Consider the following 19,804-nt stretch of genomic DNA (forward strand, 5'->3'; position numbering starts at 1 on the left):
AAGCTGGGCAATATTCAGCTCTGAATGTTCAAAGGTCATGGAGGGCTCTGGGCTCAGGTAATGACATAAAAGGGATCTGGCTTTCAACCATCATCCAAAATCTGATTTAAAAAATGAGCTTTTTGCTCAAAAATATTATCCCCCAAATTTAGAACTGGACCTTCTATCCCAGCCAAGTACATGGCACCCAAGGATACAAACTACTGGATGGCAAGAAAAGGTAGAGAAATGAAAACAGTGATCATCCAACACATGGTGGCTTAACAATGGAACAATTAGGATTCCTCTTGCCCAGCTTTCCAGATCTAATGAATTCCCATTCTTAGAATTCGGGAATTAGGTGAACTCTACTACTATTACTTTAGCCACTGAAATCCCCTGGCAGGACAGACGCTATAGTCAAGACTTATTTCTTTGTTTCAGTGCTAATCAGTGTTTTTCCTAAGTAGATCCCACGCTTCGTGCCAGTATTGTCTGGGTGTGCCAGCCTGTGGAATCTCTCCTCCCTGGGTCAGGCGGGGATCTCATTTGGATCAAGAACAGAAACAAGATGATGCATCAGAGTACAATGAGAAATGAACTCACTGTAGGGGACACAGTCATACTGGACTTCCAAGTACTTGTAGGTGCCAGGGCAAGGGTCCGGAAAAGCATCTGAGCCAGCCACTACTACACACTGTGTCCGATTATTGCACCTGAAAGAGAAAGGAAAAAAGAGGAAAATGTTATTAAGGCAGAGACATGATGCAGTTCTAAGGGAAGCCACTAGATGGAACTGACTGACACTTTTAATTGCACATGCTTTTAAAAAACTACTGAACCGATATTCCGCTTCAGATGCAGGTGGTAATCTCAGATATGAAGCTGCATGCCAAGAGCAGGTAAATCTAATACTACGATAATTAAATGATACTATCCTATCCTAATGTACTCATAGGGAGTCCTCCACCCATCCCATGACAGAACTGATCTGCTGAAGATTTGTCAGAAATCGGACCATACTCTTCCCTGAAAGGAGGCCAAAGACCCCCAATTACTGTACTGTCTGGGTACTGTTTGAGAGGCAGATTTCCCACAGAATACCTAAATAAAATTCAAATATTGAAGTTCAGTATTTAGTGCTTGTGCAGAAATCTGTAAGTGCACGCAGATGCTTGGGTAGTCGAGCTATATTTCTTTCCTGTCAAGATCAAGCATGTATTTGTACAGGCCCTGAAGAAGATGCATAACTCCTGTATAACACTACTATTTAGACCTGGATATTATCTTATAGGGGCAAAATGTGACTCAGTCCTCCCCTGCTGTTGGATAATGGGTCTATCTGGCCCAACATGGGCACGTACTATAATAAAACATTGAACTTACTACATCTTAAAAGCCAGCACAAAATAGGGAAGGATGAGAGAATGAGCAGATTTGACTAGTTACATTTGGGGATCAGATAATAATTAGCATTATTATCTGATCCCCAAATGTAACCAGTCAAATTTAAAAATCTGTATATGCTTTTTTTTTTTAAATCCCCAACTCATCCTTCCAGATATTATTTGACATTTCAGGGAAGCAATCTCCTCACAGCCTATTGCAAAATCATTTGGATCTTAGCGGCATGGAAGTCCAGAAGGGGAACCAAGAATGACTGTCCCCTCATTTCCCACTTCGTTAGCTCCTGCCACCTGCTCTCCTCAAAAGGCTGATGCAACAGGCAAGAGAGGTTGGAAGGGGACTCCCAGGGGCTGTCGGCTGCCAAAGCAACTGGAGCCGGTATCAGTTTAGGCCTCCTGGGACCAAACAGGCACCACCTGCTTTCACTGAAGCTCAGTTTACCTGTAAAATAAGTTGGACAAGGTTAGGGCAGCGGTGCTTCTAGGCCTGCACAGCCCCATCAAATATCTAGTCAGTTGGTCATATCATTATATTTGGAAAACCCACATATCATGTCCCTCATCTCTGAATGCTTCATTCAAAGGGCCCACATATGAGATTTGAGGACTGCTGTTCAGAGAAAGATTACAACAATATATCTGACTGCAAGCTTAGGAGATAGGTCAAGATAAAAAAAAAAAAAAACCTTGTGGGGAAAGAAGAATTGAGGAATTAAACAAAATAACAAAATTGGTGGTGATAGTGGAGTAAAAATTAAGCAATGGACAACTTTCTTGAATCTATAATGAGGTGTACATCTGTTTCTCACCAAGAGCTGTGCAAGACTGTTCCAGGTGTTCAAATCTGAGAAAGAGCTCTTTAGGCAGAGAGAATTTTGTACATAGAAAAATATGTATACATCAGGCTAAAAACTGACTATTCACAGAAAGTTTTTTGATTGTATATAATGTTTATGAACTGCGTAACTGCTCAGATGGCTCCTTTCGGCATTAGAATTCTAATAAAGACCATACAAAGAGAAAACTGAATTAGCTTGGCTAGGAAAACTTTCAAACAAGACCTATAGGCAGCAGAATATAAATATCTTGAAAATGGTTTCTGATGTATTGTTTGCTAACACTATCTTTGATTTTTGTAATTGTTGACTTTAAACTTAGAATTATCCTATTTCCTCATATAGTAAGCCATTTCAAGCATTGTCCGGTGGGGAAACAGCATGAGTATGCATGTTTGCATGCTCTTAACAGCAGAAAGGGAAGTGGTATTGAGAAAGTTGGAACACGATCTGGGAAGTGAATCCTACTATGCGGTGGTTAAAAAATGGAGGGCAGATTTGCTGTCCATAAACAAATCAGGGTAAGAGAAAGAACTTTACTGGAGTATTAAAGACTAGTAGTGGAAAGAGGCAAAGCAAGGACAAAGGTGAAGAAAGGGAGCCAAGGAGCAAAGTTCATACACTATATTTGGATATAGACATAACTGGGTGGAAAAATGCATGTCATAGGAGTTGAAATGCAGGGCATATAGCAAAGGGTTCTACTTTTAGTTGTCATTGTTTTTGGTGCCTTTGAGTCAGTGTTGATTCTTGATGACTGCCTGGGCGAGTCCCTGCAGTTTTCTTGTCAAGATTTCAGAAGTGGTTTGCCATTGCTCCTTCCTAGGGCTGAGAGAAAGTGACTGGTCCAAGGTCACCTAGCTCGCTTTGTGCCTAACGTGGGACTAGAACCTGTGGTCTCCTGGTTTCTAGCTTGATGCCTTTATCCACTACACCAAACTGTCTCTCTCTACTTTTAGTTAGAGATTTTTAATTGTTTTACAATGCTGATGCCTATAGTTTAAATTGTTTTAGCGGCTTTGCTGTGCTGAATCGGAAGTGCTTTACATTTCTCTTTTGTGTTGTAGAATCATAGCATTTAAGGGTTGGGATGTACCTTGGAGATCACTCAGTCTAACTCCCTGCCCAGTGCAGGAATGCACTACCTCAGCATCCCCAACAGAAGACCATCCAGCCTCTGTTTAAATAAGTCCAGCAGAGAAGAGTCCCAAGACAGTTTGATCCACTGTTGAACAACTCTTCCCATTTGGAAGTTCTTTCTGATGGCCAATCAATAACTACATTGTTGTAATTTAAATACTTTTTGTCCTATCTTCTGGAACACCTCTGAACAGTTCTGCCCAGCCTTCTACATGACAGCCCTTCAGATACTTGAAGACAGCTATCATGTTTCCTTGCAGTATTCTCTTCTCCAGGTAAAACGTACTGCCAAACATTCCTCCTAGGATTTTCCTTCCAGGCTTCTCATCATTTTGGATGCTCTCCTTTGAACACACTTTAGTTTGTCGATGTCCTTCTTAAACTGCAGTGCCCAGAACTGGACACAATATTCTAGACTGAACCAATGTAGAATAGAGAGGAATGATGATTTTTCTTGATCTTAACATTCCACTTCTGTTGATTTAGCCTAGGATAACATTTGGGTTTTTTGGCAGCGGTATCACACTGTTGGTTCATGTTGATCCTGGGACCCACCAAGACACTCAGCTTCTTTTTGCATGTACTGTTGCTCAGTACGGTTTCTTTCATCCTATACTCATATCTTTCATTTTTCCCATTCAAATGAAGGACTTTACATTTGTCCCTGTTGAAATGTATCTTGCTGGTTTCTGATCCAGCTTATCAAGAGCCTTCTGAACATTGATACCAAATTTTAAGCTGTTTCTCTATCTTTGTGTCATCCACAAAATTGATAATTATATTTTCTAATTTCTCCTCCAAGTCATTTATAAATATGTTGAACAATATAGAGCCTAAGACAGCTTTGTGATATGCTGCTGAACACCCTCTTCCTGCCTGAACCCCTGATGTATGCTCATTGAGTATGATTGTTCAGCCAGCTCTGTATCTATCTAATGCTTAAAAATCTGCTTAAAAACCTGTTCCACAGTTTTGCCCCCACTGACCAGTCTGTAGTTATTTGGGTCCTCTTTTTCCCTCTCATTCATTCATTCAGTTTGTAACCTGCTATAATGTTTGAGGACTCTTGGTGGTTAACAAACATATATAACATAAAATATCCACATAATATAAATAAGATATCCATAAATAAACAACAATATTCCAAACAAATCAAAGCCAAAAGCAAGTAAAAATAAAATAAAATAAAATCATCCAGGTGGCACCCACTCACACTGCAAAAGCTCTTTGGAAGAGTTTAGTTTTCAGCATTTTCCAAGAACACACCAAGGGGGACAGTCTTGATTTCAGCTGAGAGGCCATTCCAAAGAACATAACTTCCATGCCTCAATCCTCCTCACTTCATGGAAGTGAGGCACTACCAACAGCTTTTCCTGAGCAAATGAGTTGGCCAGTTCAGTTCAGGTTGGAGAATGCACTCTTGGAGATATCTAGATGCCAAGTCATATAGGACTTTATAGGTCTAAGCCAACAACTTGAACTGCACCCAGAAGCCTATTAGAAACTAATGCAGGGCCTTGTAATGTATTCCTGATGATGTGTGCCACTAACAAGCAGGTGGCTGCATTTTGAACCAATTATAGCTCCTGGATGGTCTTAAATGCAGACCCATGTAGAGTTCACTGCAGGTGATGAAGGCATGAGTTACTGTAGCTAGGAACAACATTTGTTCTCTTCCAATCCTCTGGCACTACATCTGTCCTCCATGATTTTTCAAAGCTCACAAAAAAGGACTCTGAAATGAAACCCCCTTTAAGACTCTTGGATGCAACTGATCCGGTCTTGGAGATTTGTAATATTAAATTGGCTGATCTTTTACCACATTTTATGCTTATGAGTGACTACTCTGGAAAAGCTTTTTATCTTGGAAGACAACAGAAAAATATTGGATCTAAAATAAATACTGTAAAGATGATGCCAATGATAGAAAGAAATGAAAAACTACAGCATACTGAATAAAGATGTGTCTGTCACTGGCAAATGGAAAAACATTCTGAATATCTCTGGTTTGTCAGGAAACAATCCTAACTCCCAGGCCCATTAGTTGAGTGGGTTCAGAACTTGGCCAGAAACAGGGTAATCCAGGGCAAGTTGAAGACTCCTTGGACCCAAAACCCCTTCATGCTCCTGAAATCTCCAATGTGAGATCATTGCCCACACCAGTTGAGAATTGCTAATTTATTCCCCACTAAAGCTACAAGAAGGAATGAGAAAGAACTGTCAAGGAATTCCCTGGGAAAAAAATACCACCCAATTATGGTCTGATATGCAAATAAATACTTTTTTTGGGTGCCTTTGAGTCAGTCTTGCCTTCTGGCACTTTTCTTGGCAATGTTTTCAGAAGTGGGTTGCCCTTATATTCTTCCTGGGGCTGAGAGGGGGTGACTGGCCCAAAGTCACCCAGCTGGTTTTCATGCCTAAGGCAGGACTAGAGCTCACGGTCTCCTGGTTTCTAGCTGGATGCCTTTAACCACTACTGCAAACTGGCTCTCAAACAAATGCATATATTCCATGTATTTATTTTCCGAAAAAGCATGAAAACTTGGCTATGCCAGATAACCTGGGGGCCTGATGGGGCTAACATTGTTGGAATTGGCTGGTGAGATGATCAATACTGCTCCCCCACCATCATCTTGAATTGTATAAAGGCTTTTAATATAGAATTGCTACTAGTTATTTTAATATGGATATTTATATTTTTATTGTTTTTATTGTTTCAGATTTTAATTGTAAGCCACCCAGAGTCACCCTCTGGGGGTGATGGGCGGCATATAAATTAAATAAACAAACAAACAAACAAATAAATAAATAAATAAATTTAGTAGATATTCCACATATGCGCATTTGAAAAGAACAAATAAGTTAAATAAAGCTATGGAAAAGAAATAAAGGAAAAGAAAACTTACGTTGTCAGAGTTCAATATCATTTGCCCAAGTTAACACTGATGGTCATACTGTATACTTTGCAACCAAATCTAAATTTCAGTTGGTTTCTGTTTAGGGAAAAGGAATGACAGCTGCAGCTTACTAAATGGACACTTCATCTCTCACTTGCCTAAAGACAAGGCAAACATTGGGAGCCTTATGTTTTGACCACATGCCATCCTGCTACACAATGCACTAACAATAGCAACTAGATGCATCCTAATTTCTGTGGCAATGGGAAACAGTTGCTAACCATCTTCCCTATGGCATCTTTTGGTATACCGAAATACTGGTATCATGTCTTTTCTCCAGACTGACCATCCCAAGTTCTTTCAACCTGTCCTCATAAGAGTATGTCTTCAACTACCTGTATCATTCTTGTCATTCTCCTCTGGACCTGTTCTGGTTAGTCAATGTCCTTCTGGAAATGTGTTGCCCAGAACTGTACACAGTACTCTAGGTATGGTCTCACTAGTGCAGAGCAGAGGGGAATAAGGACTTCATGCATCTTTGAAACAATGCTTTTTCTAATGCAGTCCAGAACCCCATTAACCTTTTTAGCTGCGGTGTCACACAGCTGGCTCACGGCTTGTTGTCAGTGATCACACCCAAGTCCTTCTCTGATGTAGTGCTTCCAGGCCATCTTGTATGTGTGAACTATATTTTCCCTTCCTAAATGTAATACCTTACATTCCTCCCTGCTGAAGGACATCTTGTTTTTCTCAGTCTGCATTAGACTGCAATTGTTATTCTGACTATTGGCCACACCTCCCAATGTTGTATCATACATGAATTTGACAAGCAGCCCATCAATCCTGTTGTCCAGGTCATTAATACAAGTGTTAACAGCACTGTCCTGAGACGTATCATTGCTGGGCCTCACTGGCTACCACTCTCCAACTTGATCTAGAGCCATTCATACTGAATGAGCGCAGTTGGCTGGCCAGTTCTAGACCTCCCTTACAGTAGGGCCATCCAAATCCCACTTTGACAACTTGTCAGTGAGAATATCCTGTGGAACCTTATCATTGCTGAAATTGAGCTGGATTATATCCACAGCATTTCCCATTCAAGTAGTTACCTTGTCAAACTACTTAGATGGAAATATTTCCTGGAAAGTCCTTGACTACCTGACCTGTAAACATAATGGAAGATATGGAGACTTCAGGGAATTTTTGATGAGGAATAACAAATAGAATAGTTCATGGCTTGTATAAACTTGAATTATTTTAGGGTCAAAACAATGAAGGTAGACTGGCTGAGATTTGAATTGTTGAGCAGTTGTCATTTTCAGTGCTGTGAATTTCAAAGTTTTCTCTGTAATTTATTCTGTTCAAAGTGACCCACTAACCCACCCTTTTCTGCTCATTTACTCCAAAGCATGGGCGCATTCTCCATTTTCTTAGCCTCTCTTGGCCAAAGTGGGCTTTGGTATCTATAATGAACCAGATTTTCAAACTTCTTCAGTAAGCTGAAGGTTGCAAGCAGACTTCCTTTTAATTTCATGCAGTCTTCATTATGTGAAATCCAGTTACAGAAAAACCTTGGTAAAACTGAACCAAATGCATCTAGTATATAACTATAGCTGTAATAGATGATGATGATGATGATGATGATGATGATGATGATGATGATGATGATATTATATTCCACCTTTACTCTCAAGTGATCAGGAGGCGTATGTGATCCCCCTGTTTATCCTTACAATAAAGAAGAACTGAACAACCTCCTTACATTTAGCTTCAGTGAGTGACCCTGAATTCCAGTATTGCATGAGAGGTAACAAAAGTCCATATGCCACAATTTTACAGTATATGAATATCATTATACCCCCTCACTGTTATTTTTCAGGCATTCAGTTACAAAGCTGCTCAGGTTGTCCTCTTTTGCAACTTCTCCAGCTCTACAATATCATTTTTGTGTTTAGCAGTGTGACAGAGAGGAAGATTATATAAGGGGGATTGCTCCTTAATATTTCCTGGCGGCCTATAGAGCTTTTTACCTTTGGGACATGATTTTGAAGGCGTCTGGCAGGTAGCACTGAACGTTCTCCATCTGGAAGGGGTCAGCATCACAGATCTTGTCATCTGTGCGGCCATAGTTAGCATTCTCCACCATGATGACATCACTGCCTGGGCAGCGCAGCTCAATAGGATAGCCCTCACATGCCAGTTCCCGCCGAACCAGACCAAAGGGCAAGCCAGCACGGCTTAGACCTGCTGGAATAAAAAATGAGAGAGTAAGGACACAGGTTAGTATGCAACTCAGTCCTGAAATTCGATTCCATCTCCTGATTGCTGGCTGTAATTTTCTCCCCTGCTTAAGTATTCAGTGAGACCAAAGCCTGAAAAATCTAAGGTTATTTTCCCCACTGCACAGAGTAGGAGATAGGTAAACCAGAATTGTATTTTTCTCTTATATTTTGCATGCTGTGTGACCCGCAACATCTTTCTCCACATCTATTGTTTTCAGTTTCAGTCCTTGATGGAGAATAGTGGGGATCTGGAATCTTTTATACTTCCAATGCGGCACATCTGTGTAGGTCTTAAATGTGAAGGTATGTGTGTCCTGGCACCACCCAAGAAATTAAAAAAAAAAATTGGCTCCTACTCGCTGGATTGAGCTGCATATTCCAACTAAACTCTACAGATTTAGGCAGGTATGTCTTTAAAAACCCAGACATGTTTTTCATGAAGCTCTTGGCTTCCCACACCACCCATGACCCACTTTAGAGACAGAAGCTGAGAAAAGGGTCTGAGAAAATTCTTTGCAATCCTTTGGAATCCTGCAAGGTTTTGTGAGACTGAAGAGGTGGAGGTGGGAGGTATACAAAAGGAAAAACTATTTGAAGGCCAAACATGCTATTAGGAAGGTTTCCAGAAAGATTCATGCTAGATGTTTCTGTTTATTTTCATTAAAGGGAGGAAGGATAGCAATGGATACTGAGCTGGAAGTCAAGACTTCCATAATTCTGTCACTGTCTCTGTAAGTGACAGAGAGACAATAATAAGGACATCAAGCATCAATCCCAACACTTAGAACTTTGGAACTAGTTCCTAGTCATTAGACAATCATAGTGGTTAAGAATTTATTTTAGAATTTTTTCTATATTGTAACAAAAGCTGTGGGGAAGTGGGTTTTTTGGGCACAGCTATTCCTGGGAATGCTGCAGTCAAAAATTCACTCTGGTACACGAGGTCCACCCATTTCACTCATTTTTCCCTCACCCAGATTCATCCTTCCTTTGCTCAGCCTTTGCTGTAACTGTTTATGAATACGCTATACTACAAGCATTGCTTTGGAATATCTAGCCACCTTCAGTGACTATGTTTGTCCCAAAGATGTGTCCATTGTAAATTTGCTGTAACTGCATATTAATGTCATGCTGTGTTCCAGTTACAATGAAAGCTGTCTCAAAAGGGAGATGACTCATTGCCTAATGACATAGAGGATCAACATCTGACCTACAGGTCATCTTTTCTCTCTATAGTTCTCAGTCCCCACCATTTATTCTGTATGCTAAGCTGGAAGGACGAGGCGGTGTTACTTCTTACCTGGCAGGTGCTACTCTCATTTTGTGGACAGAATTGCTGAAACGTAAGATGTATGTATTCATAATCCCTTAGAGGGATGACTAACAAGGACAGGAGCTTGACAAAATGGCCAGGATAGCAGTGAAACACTTTTATATGCCCCAAGAGCACAAGTGTGAACTGATGACTATATCCTGGTTTTCCTGGATATGTCCTGGTTGTTCAGCGATCTATTTGCTTTGGGCTGCTCTATTTCTGGTTGGGTTAGCCGCTATAAAATGTCCATCTTGTCTCTCCTTGTCTTCCAAGGAGAGGGTAGGAAGGTGCTGGTGCACCACCAGGTAAAAATGGCACAGAGAGCTTAGCAGAGGTGCTTAGGGGCATATTATGGCCCCATCTGGCAAAATATCTGCCTTCCTTCTGGGCTTCTTATTTCTTCCTTGCTGGCTGTTCTAATCAGCCAAGAGGTGCCTGCCTTCTACTGCAAGGGCAATTGTCAAAGCTTCTAGTGGGAAGCATACATTAGTGGCACTCAGGACTTCAAAGGGAAGATAAGAGAGGGGACTAGAAAGCAAGCATGTCATAGTTGCTCTTTGTGTAATTTTTCCTTCCCCCTTGCTGGGTTAATGGAAGAGCCCTGTGGAGGCAGTCTGTAATTAAACCATTAGCTGAGTAACTAACTAGTCCAGCCTGGCGCTGGTGCTTGAGATGCAGGGAGAGCCCAGCAGACAAGAGAAGGTCGGAGCTGAAAAAACAACTGAGAATAGCAACACCAGTGGAGGACAGTAAATGAAGAAGGGATGAAAGAGCTGGGTTCCAAATCCAGTAGAAAAGGAGCTGTCAAAGCCATGGATTTTCACACCAGTAGCCTGAGGAGAGGCTCTCTTCAATAAAGACCACAGCCTCCCAACTGCATCTTAATGTGTTTGCGATTGCTAAGGCTATGGCGCTGACTTGGTTTCAGGACAGACAATAGATAATTGTAGGTGTCAGAATTGCCCCCCAAATAATTGGCAACCTGAAGGGAAGAACAACATCCTACCCACCCACATTCTACCAAACAGAGGCTGGCTGGCAGCTTCAGCACAGTCAACAGGACAATGTCCTCTGCTGCATAGGAGAATAACAGGCTAGCTTAAAGGGATGGTATACTTACGTCTGTTCTCCAGCAATTTACACTTACTCCCCCCTCCACTGGTCCTGGTAGGTGTGATCAGAGCCTTTGCTAAACACTTCACGGGCATCACGTTGTGGAGAAACCTTTGTTTCCACCTCCTCATTCCATTAGCTGCCTTTACTACAGCTTTTTGCTACATGGCTGCAATTTTGAATAGAAAGATGATCACAGAGTTGGGTACTGTTGCTAGCCCAAAACCCCAAATATCTGTGTCAGAAGCTTTAAAGGCGCCAGCAGTGTGTGACAATGGTCTGCAGTGACAATGCCAGCCCTTGTGCTTCTTTGGTCTAATTTCCTTTCCTTTCCTTTCTACCTAGCTGGACTCTTGTTTCACTTCTCCACAGCAAGAATGAAGGATAGCTAAAGCGATAATTATGAACAAATATGAAATGTCTCTAAGTGGCAGATTAGGACCTACTTCTTCTTCACATAGGCTGAAGGTTTGGAGTCCTAAAAAATTTAATCTCCAAATCTGAATCTGGCAATCCTAAGGGGGGGTGGGTAGGTAAAGATGTGCATATGCTTAGTCACTGTTTTCCAACTGTTGTAACTTCCCTCCTTACTCCTTCTCACCATTTCTAGACTTGTCTTCTTTCCCCTTCACCACAACATTGACATCTAGCTGGTTTAGTTACAGAAGGGTATATTTCCACTGCAGAATACCTACGTCGGTCACTGTGGATACTTAGGGAAAGGTATATTGAGAATTGGAATTGGGCAGAAAGGTAGAAACAGACAGGAAGATGGTTAGGAAGGTTTAATTGCCATGAATTGATTCTTTATTCATCACAGAATGCAGAGAACGTCATGGTCAAGGAACCACCCATACCACTTATAAATATGTTGAAAGACTTGCTGACTTTCAAATGATGGATGACAGGAATCCTGGACATTCAGGATTATGTGTCTGAGATAATTTACCTAATAGGATAAATGGGGGGAAGAATCTGGATTTAATTTTTTTGTTTGTGTGAGCTCTACTGTCCTCCTAGGTGTCAATTATGTTTCTGTCCACTATAAGTCAAAATACTTTTTATGTGGAACACAGATGGGCATTAGCCCTTTCTATTCAAGGCCTCAAGCTCAATCATGCAGATTATGAGCCAAGCATTAGAGCACATCTGGTTTTGTTTAGAGTCACACATACACAAAGACCCACCCCCACACACACACACATATACACACACACAAAGGCCAGGTGCCTATTGGCTTGAAGCATCTTCCAAATGCCAGGCTGTTTGCTGTGGAAACTGGATCATTTCCAGAAAGATGAGCATTCTCCCTTTCTAAAGAAGGCTCTAGCAGAGGTGATTTCCCCATAGAGCTTCTGAGTTGCCCCAAATCAGGGCCTTTCTGTGCTCTGCTTCAAGGTGGTACTGTAGTGAAGGCTGCTTCTGGCGTTTCATTTCAGTTTCCACAGCAAACTGGATCAGACAAAAATCACATCAGTGCCCTCTGCTTTCTTGCAATAGTACACACGTCGTTTGTTTGTGGTTGCATATTTGTGTATAGTTACACACTACCTCCAGGTCCATTTCAAAGTGATGGTCATTACCTTCAAAGTCCTCCACAGCTCGGCTCCAGCCCTTGTATTTTGCAAAGCTGCAAAAACTGCTTTTTCAGTGTGACTTTGGTCAGAGTTTCTTGCTGGTTCCATTATGCATATGAGGTAATTTTAGTTTGGTTTGTGACTTTCTGTTTTTTTTTTAATTGTTTCAATTGTCTTTAGTTTTGTTTTATTGTCTAGGAAGCTTAAGACTTGTAGATGCTTAGGCACCCATTTTTGTCCCTCAAAAAAAAAAAAAAAAGAAAATTGCGGCCCTACTCTTTCCAAAAGAGATGGTCAAGATTTCTTTTAAGGTTAAAGTTTTATCTATGGTTTGTTGAACTAATTAAAGTGAGCTGGTTCAGACATCACACTGAGTTACAAGTTACATGTGGATGGGTTCACATCTCATGCTAAGTTAAAGCCAAAGAAATCTGTTTTTGATAGCAGGAGGAATTCAGAAGAGTGAAGTTTCATTTTAATCTGGTTATAGATTTATATCCTAAGCAAGGATTCTGACTTAAAACACTGGCCTCTGAGCCCATGGTTTAAAGTTGATTAAGGTTTGTTTCCAAAAAGAATTCCTGTTTTAAACTAAGTTAGAGTTCTTTAATAATCCTTCTGGTTGCTTGGGAGAAGAACTAATGTTTTGCTAGGGCTTCTCCAGATCTCTCTCTCATCTAAAATCTTTCACACAGAAGCCTAAGAAAATTCACAAAGTTTGAAAACTCCCATAATAATCTGCCTTTGGCATTCAAAGCTTTATGAAAAAGACAAGACTTGTATCTAATGATTCTGATTAATATTTCTTCTGTTTTGTTTATTGTTTGATAAAAGTTTTCAATATTTGAAAGGCTCAGGATAGGTTATAATTATCAATTCACAATCAAAGCATCTGACTATCATACTAAAATAAGCAACTACAATAGACATCAGAAGGGCTTTAACAAATTGTATGTACTCAGTATTATAATGACCGACACTATTTTAAAACAGTTTTCTCCTTGTTTTATTCAGAATCTAAAGTGTCAAGTTAAAAGCATACAGGTGCAAATGGGAAACTGAAAGTACATCAGATCCTTAATTTAGGCATATAAACTGCCACTACCAATCAAATCTGGCTGAGCAAAGACCCAAGAGGGTCATATGGAATAAGATTTAGGACAGAAACCATATGGCTACGTCAGCCACATTTCCATCACCTTAATTTCTTGGCTATATTCACAATACAAGGGGAAGTGGAAAAGAAATGTAGTACACTGGTTACAGAAGAAAAACAGTGAAAAGTAAATGAGCACATACTAATTTGCATAGCTCATATAGTTCATCATGGGATTCAGTAATGATGATTTTGTAGGATTTTTGTAAAAAAGAACAAGTACAGGGAATATTGAAACATGTACCACATAAAGGATATGTGATGGGCCAATACACATCTGAGTAAGAAGCATTGGTAGTTAAGTATATTAGCCAAGAGATGTTATGAATGTGGACAAATGCTCAAATGAGCCCAGAGACCTGGGTCTAAATGCAGCTGGCCTTTAGTGGTTCCAATAGGCAGACTTAATTACCATCTTCCTATCATCCAAAATCTGAAAACCTAAAGCAAAAGGAAGCTAGCAGAAAGTGTCTCCCATTAGGACAAACATGGTAGGCAACGTTCTATGAATTCTGAGCATTTTACTTTAGGAAACAAATCTGTTCTCTTTCTGCCTGGCAAAGTCTTCTGAAATATGGTAGATCTTCAAGGGTATGTTAATCGAAACAAATAGAGTCACCCTGTACTTTCAGACCAAGGATGCCTATTCTTCCTCTTCGCAGGAGATCTGAGACTTCTAATCAACTCTATTCTCACTAGGCAAAGTCACCCAGTCTAAAGATTAGAATATGAGGCAGATGGTGCTGTGTGGATCCATTTTTCAAAAACAAAACTTCTTCTGTCACTCCTTCCCCTCTAGGAACCTTAGAGTGGAAATAGTACTTGAGGGATGTCTGTATCCAAAAGCAGGAAATACCTAACACTACATAAAATTTAATGTGGTAATGTCGTATAGTCACTGAAGAATAGCCCCCTCCCCCGCAACTAATGTAAGCAGGACTAAATACCAATAATGATTGGAAATCATACCTTATTCCAAGGAGCACCTGTTAACATCCTCACCCATTTTTCTCCTTTTCTTTTAAACTAAACTCTTAATGTAAATTTTTCTGCATTCCAGTCCCTGTTCAGAGACACTTTTACCTGTATGTTACATTTCAAATCCAACTCAGAAATCAATATTTCCTGTTGGGAGGAGGGAGGAATACAAGCCCAAGGAAATATATAGAAAAGCAGTGGTCACTAACAAATGTATTGAGTGGAGAGTAGGGTGGGGAGATCCTTTCCTATTCACAAATAGGGTTTATGACTCAGATCCTTCCTCTATAAAATGTGAAATCTATGGGGACAGACCAAAGCTGATAATCAGGATTCCTGTTTCTAATATCAGCTGTACACTTAAGTAGACCACATGTATGAGCAACATATGAGGGTATTTTGGAAAGCAATGAATAAAATGACTACCTAGCCAACACTCAGAATATATTAATTAACTGCATATTAGAGCAATCAATCTCTTTTTCAACTTTATCCCAATCTAGGATCTTTAGATGTATTGGACTAAACTTCAGTCATCCCCACTAGAATGCCTAACACATTGGGAGGGTATCAACTCTGATAAAGCTGCTCTAACCATAATGTGGCAAAATTACATATGAGAGGATGACCTGGAAGCATTTGTTGAGTCTTCATTTGCCAAGACTGAGAAGAAACATAGTAGAAAGGCTCAAAACAGAAAATAGGAATCAACTGAGGAAAAGGCTAGAACCCGCCCCCCCCAAAAAAACATTATGTCAAATCAAGGGAGAAACCTATGGTTCCTCTCTGCTAACCTCTGCTTAGGGTTTTTTTCCCCCTCCCTATCTGCCCTGCCCATGATTTGATAATATAGCTAGTCCCTTTTTTTCCTGGTTCTTTTACCAGACAGTTCCTTTCAACTGTCTAAACACGTTTTGGTTGGAAACCCATTGCTACACAAGGTCTCCTTCTTAATGTTTACCTTTCCTGTACTTGCTACAAGTAGGGGATGCCTGCCAGAAAAAAAATGATAACAGTCACAGTAGTTGCTAGAAGAGTTCAAAACCCTTCCAGGTACAGTAGGTAAATTCAGTATGGGCACCAAAGTAGCCTGCTAATTTTGCAGGAAAAAAGTGTCATCCCACAATGAATATATCTAACCATCAATTTGTAGAACTGGGCCTCCCAAAAGCAGCTCCAGGTTATTTGCTGACAAGGCTTCTAGGTTAGCATGCTCTTGCCGTTCATTTTTCCCACCCCAGGACCTAAGAAGAATCAGATAGAATTCAGCAACTGTCCAAACAGCACTGTCATAATATCAGGATCTCCTTTGCATTACTAGAGGCAGTAGCCTCTTCTTACTAGTTAGGAAGATGTAACATTAAATACCATTTGATCAGGTACCTATATACAGGAGACAAAGAGACAGAGATTTCAATGGTAAAGCATTGTACATTTCTAAATAAAGCAGTTCTGTTTTTAGTACTTAATTAGAAAATATTTTGACATTGTCAAGGGAAGTTGCTAAACACTATTTTAAAATTCTTTTTACTGTTTATTGTGAAAGGAAAATAAAAGGTTTTATTTCAGAACCTGCAACAGAATTCGTGTCTTCCATTTTGTCTAGAGAAAACAAAAGGGTTCCTCTTCCTCCCTGGGCTGTCTCAGCTTCTTGCTAGGGTGAAATGGTGCAGGCTCATGAATCGATTCATCGCAAGGCCTGCCTTGTTTTGGAAGCTACCCTCCTTCCTGAAAAATGTCAGTCCTCCATTCCCCTTACCTTGTGTGGCTGAGGTGACAAGGACAGTGGTGATGCAAAGGCTCCATAGGGCATGGATGAGCTGGGCCATCCTGCAGTGAATGCTGGAGTTGTCAACGACCAGGAGCCACTCTGCTCATCCCCAAGGAGGGTAAATCACAGCAGGCCTGGTGGAGAAAGAGGAGAAGACCTGAGTCTGGTTTCAAACAGAATTAGCACTGGGGTGAGTTATTACCTCCTGTCCTTAATCTGCCTCCCGTAGCAGTCACACTTACGTTCTTTTTCCTGCTCTGAAGGATAAACCTTGTGACCCCCAATCAGCCTCTCCATTTAGCATTTTTCTATCTCTTCAGATTAACACATCCATCTCTTCTCAGAAAGAATTAGAAGCCTTTGATGAAACCCTGTCTATTCTCTCTAGAAAAGGATATTTCAAGAGTCAGGGCACTGAACTGGAATTACGGCTTTTATCCAAAGTACATGTACCCCAAAAGGGCAGATTTTCTCAAGGACACTTTCATCAGTGTATACTGTGCAATAACAAAATGGACAACATTCTGTCAACCCCATGCCAAGAAACCAACATCCCCAATAGAAGAAGCTGGAATCTACAAGGATATCAGTTAGAGATGTGTTTCTTCTGAGTTCTTGAAACCAAGGAGCAGTGCTAAGCTTTCTAATACTCAACAGCTGAGGTAACTTAAATGCAGTGGTTTTCATTTTTTAAAATAGTATTTTATTAAGAATTTGAAAAAGAAAAGAAGGAAGAGCAGAGAAAAATACAGAAAGATAAAACAAGGAGTGAGTAAACAGGGAATTTATAAGTGTCATAGAATGAGATTAGAATTTTCAATATTTCATTAATTGGTTTCATGTAATTGAACATATTATATCATTTTAAAAACTACAGATGGTTGTTAAAATCCAAGTCATATATAAATATTAACAGCCTAGTCAACAAAGGGTATATCTTAAAATAAGATTCAAAGTTACCATAAGTTCTATCCAAGCTATTGAAGGTTTATTCTGATTTACCAGAAGCTTTAGAGCTAGAATATTAAGACTTTATGTTAAGGGAAACCCAAATTTTGGATAAGATACAAGCCTATGTATAGAAGTAAAACTGAGTTAAATTCTGCCAAATTTACTTTTGAGATTTAAGTTATTTTGGACGTTAAGGAAGTAGCTTTCAAATATTCTATCAGAAAGTAAACCATATTTCTGTCTATATCTCTTGTAGATAAAAAACCAAGAGCACTGTTTCAGAATGTTCCTATCTGCTGAGAAATCCCTGCATCTGAGGCATGGAAGCAGTTGTGCATTGTGAAGAGGTTGGATGCACCAGAGAGCATCAATCCAGCACATCCATGGCACGTGCCAGACTTTCTGGATCTGGCAGTCTCCCTGTGTGAACTGAGTATGTGCCCTGGAATACGCCCAGCATTTTTGGTGGAAGCTTGTCAACTATTGACAGTTTTGTCCCTGAGTAATCCTGAATAGCTTCCAAGTAAACTCAGGATTCTCCAAAAGTCCTCTTCAGTCTGAATTGTGCCTTCATCCCCTTACCCCCCAAGATAACTTGGTTGAAATCAGATTAACCAAGGACCCCCTCCCTCCCAAAAAATCGAACACCCCTCTCCCCAAAAACCCTGAAATATCTTTTTGGTACTCCAGCATTACTTAAATATTACCAATCTATATTAAAAGTAATAACATTATGACAAGGGTTGAACAAAATAAGGAGGATTTTGTTTTCTTTGCAGCATCCTGCCTCTTCTTTCAGTACAGTCTTCCTTCAATAAAGGGATGGGGAAACTGAGCTGTGCGAGGCTCTGAAATCCATGTTTGTGGCTTGTAAAATTCAGTGGCACAATTGCCAAAAATATGCAGCGTGGTTTTCCACCTTTCTGAGGCAGGAATTGCACAATACCTGCTCTATAAACTCTAATATAAATGTAACACCATTAAAACATTCAAAAGGCTCAAAATTTGGATGGGATAAAAGGGCCTGGACCTGTGTGTGACAAGACCTCACCCATTTTGTTATGACTGGACATCCTGGCAGCCTGGTCGGCTGACAGCACCAGCACAAGTCACGGCACAGGAAAAATTAACATCTATGTTTGCCTGTTCATAGTGCTTAGAGCTACCATGTCTGGGCTGCAGAAAACCAGATCATCACTAGATGGCAGCAAAGAGAGGTTTTTGCTGTTCTTTTCTATCATCTAGTGGTTGTCTGGATGTTTCCATTTCAGATATGGGGCCTAATTCTTCCTGCTTGTGTACCTGAAGTTATGGATTAGCATTAATACATACGTAAATATATTCCAAATTAATGTGTCCTGGGTTTTACTTTGGAAGTCTGGTTACTCTGCTGATTATCAATCACCACCATGCCCACTCTATCCCTCCCCTCTCCCTCAAAGGTTGAGTGTGGCCCCTTTTCACCAAAAAGTTGCAGGGAAGAACCAGCAGGGAAAGTGTTTCATGCCACAGATACGAAGTTATAGGAGAAGCTTCACCTAATACATTTTGACTTGTCAGACCACTCTTGAAGGCACTGAAGCTCTGTCAGAAAAACACAACACAATCATACGACTGAGCAAATAACACTATTAGCATTTGTTATGTGTGTGTTTCTCATATCAGAGCGCAATAATTCCTTAAGGAAAGAGGGCAAGTTACGCAGAAGACCTGAAGAAGAAATCAATGATGACAGCACAGTCTTTCACCCCTGGATTATTCTGTCCAGCTTCTCAATCAGATGGCGTTTGGACCCTACCTTGAGGGGAATCTGGTGAAGCCAAGCATAGGAAAAATAAGACACAACGTAAGCCACAGCTACATAGTGAATAGATCATACTCCCTCTTTTCCAGATGTCACTTATTGGATTCTGCTACAGGAGGATTCAGGAAACAGGCCACTCAGGCTACCATTTCATATTTATAGCAGATTTTTAGACTAGGCAGTTGTCAGCTGCCAGCCTAAAGGACATCTTACGAGGACTCAAGGCTTGAAATATCTGTCAATTCCTGGACTGTAGAACTGCTTCAGGAACTGTCTGAGGGGAAGCCCAGAATACATGGTCGTTCTTCTCTATATCTGAGAGATGCTTTTCTCTTTCTTTTCTCAGCGACTCCTTTCATGCACATATAAGGTTGCCAACAACTTTAGCTTTAGCGTTTCCAGAGAGCCAATGGCAAACCCATTTTTCGGCTCTCCCCTGGTTTTTGTTTGTTTTGTTTTGCTTCTTTTCAAAGCTTTAAGTGCTGCTCTGGAGCCTATTCTCCTAGCCCTTGGCTATATCTCTAAACTTCAGAGGTTGTTCATCCTGTATCTAGTGACCCTATTTCTGACACCAACAACTAGGGTCTCTGCAGGACCAT

The 19,804-nt window shown here is 40.5% G+C and overlaps 1 protein-coding gene across 2 annotated transcripts in view; it reads right to left on the reverse strand.

Annotated features, from left to right (window-relative positions):
* The window catches only part of ADGRL1 (adhesion G protein-coupled receptor L1), a 138,962-nt gene that overhangs the window by 48,936 nt on the left and 70,222 nt on the right, over positions 1-19,804 (reverse strand). For both annotated transcript variants that reach the window (XM_088133555.1, XM_088133558.1), the window contains exons 2-4: positions 16,439-16,584; positions 8,289-8,505; positions 586-695 (exon numbers count right to left, since the gene is read on the reverse strand). In XM_088133555.1, coding sequence (XP_087989681.1) covers positions 586-695; positions 8,289-8,505; positions 16,439-16,508 — 397 coding nt within the window. In that variant the 5' untranslated portion in view covers positions 16,509-16,584. The remainder of the gene's footprint in view (positions 1-585; positions 696-8,288; positions 8,506-16,438; positions 16,585-19,804) is intronic.

This window comes from Python bivittatus, unplaced genomic scaffold (assembly GCF_059951505.1).
Source record: "Python bivittatus isolate LINGU-HERP-01145 unplaced genomic scaffold, Pbiv_v1 ctg000080_np1212, whole genome shotgun sequence".
Taxonomy (NCBI): domain Eukaryota; kingdom Metazoa; phylum Chordata; class Lepidosauria; order Squamata; family Pythonidae; genus Python; species Python bivittatus.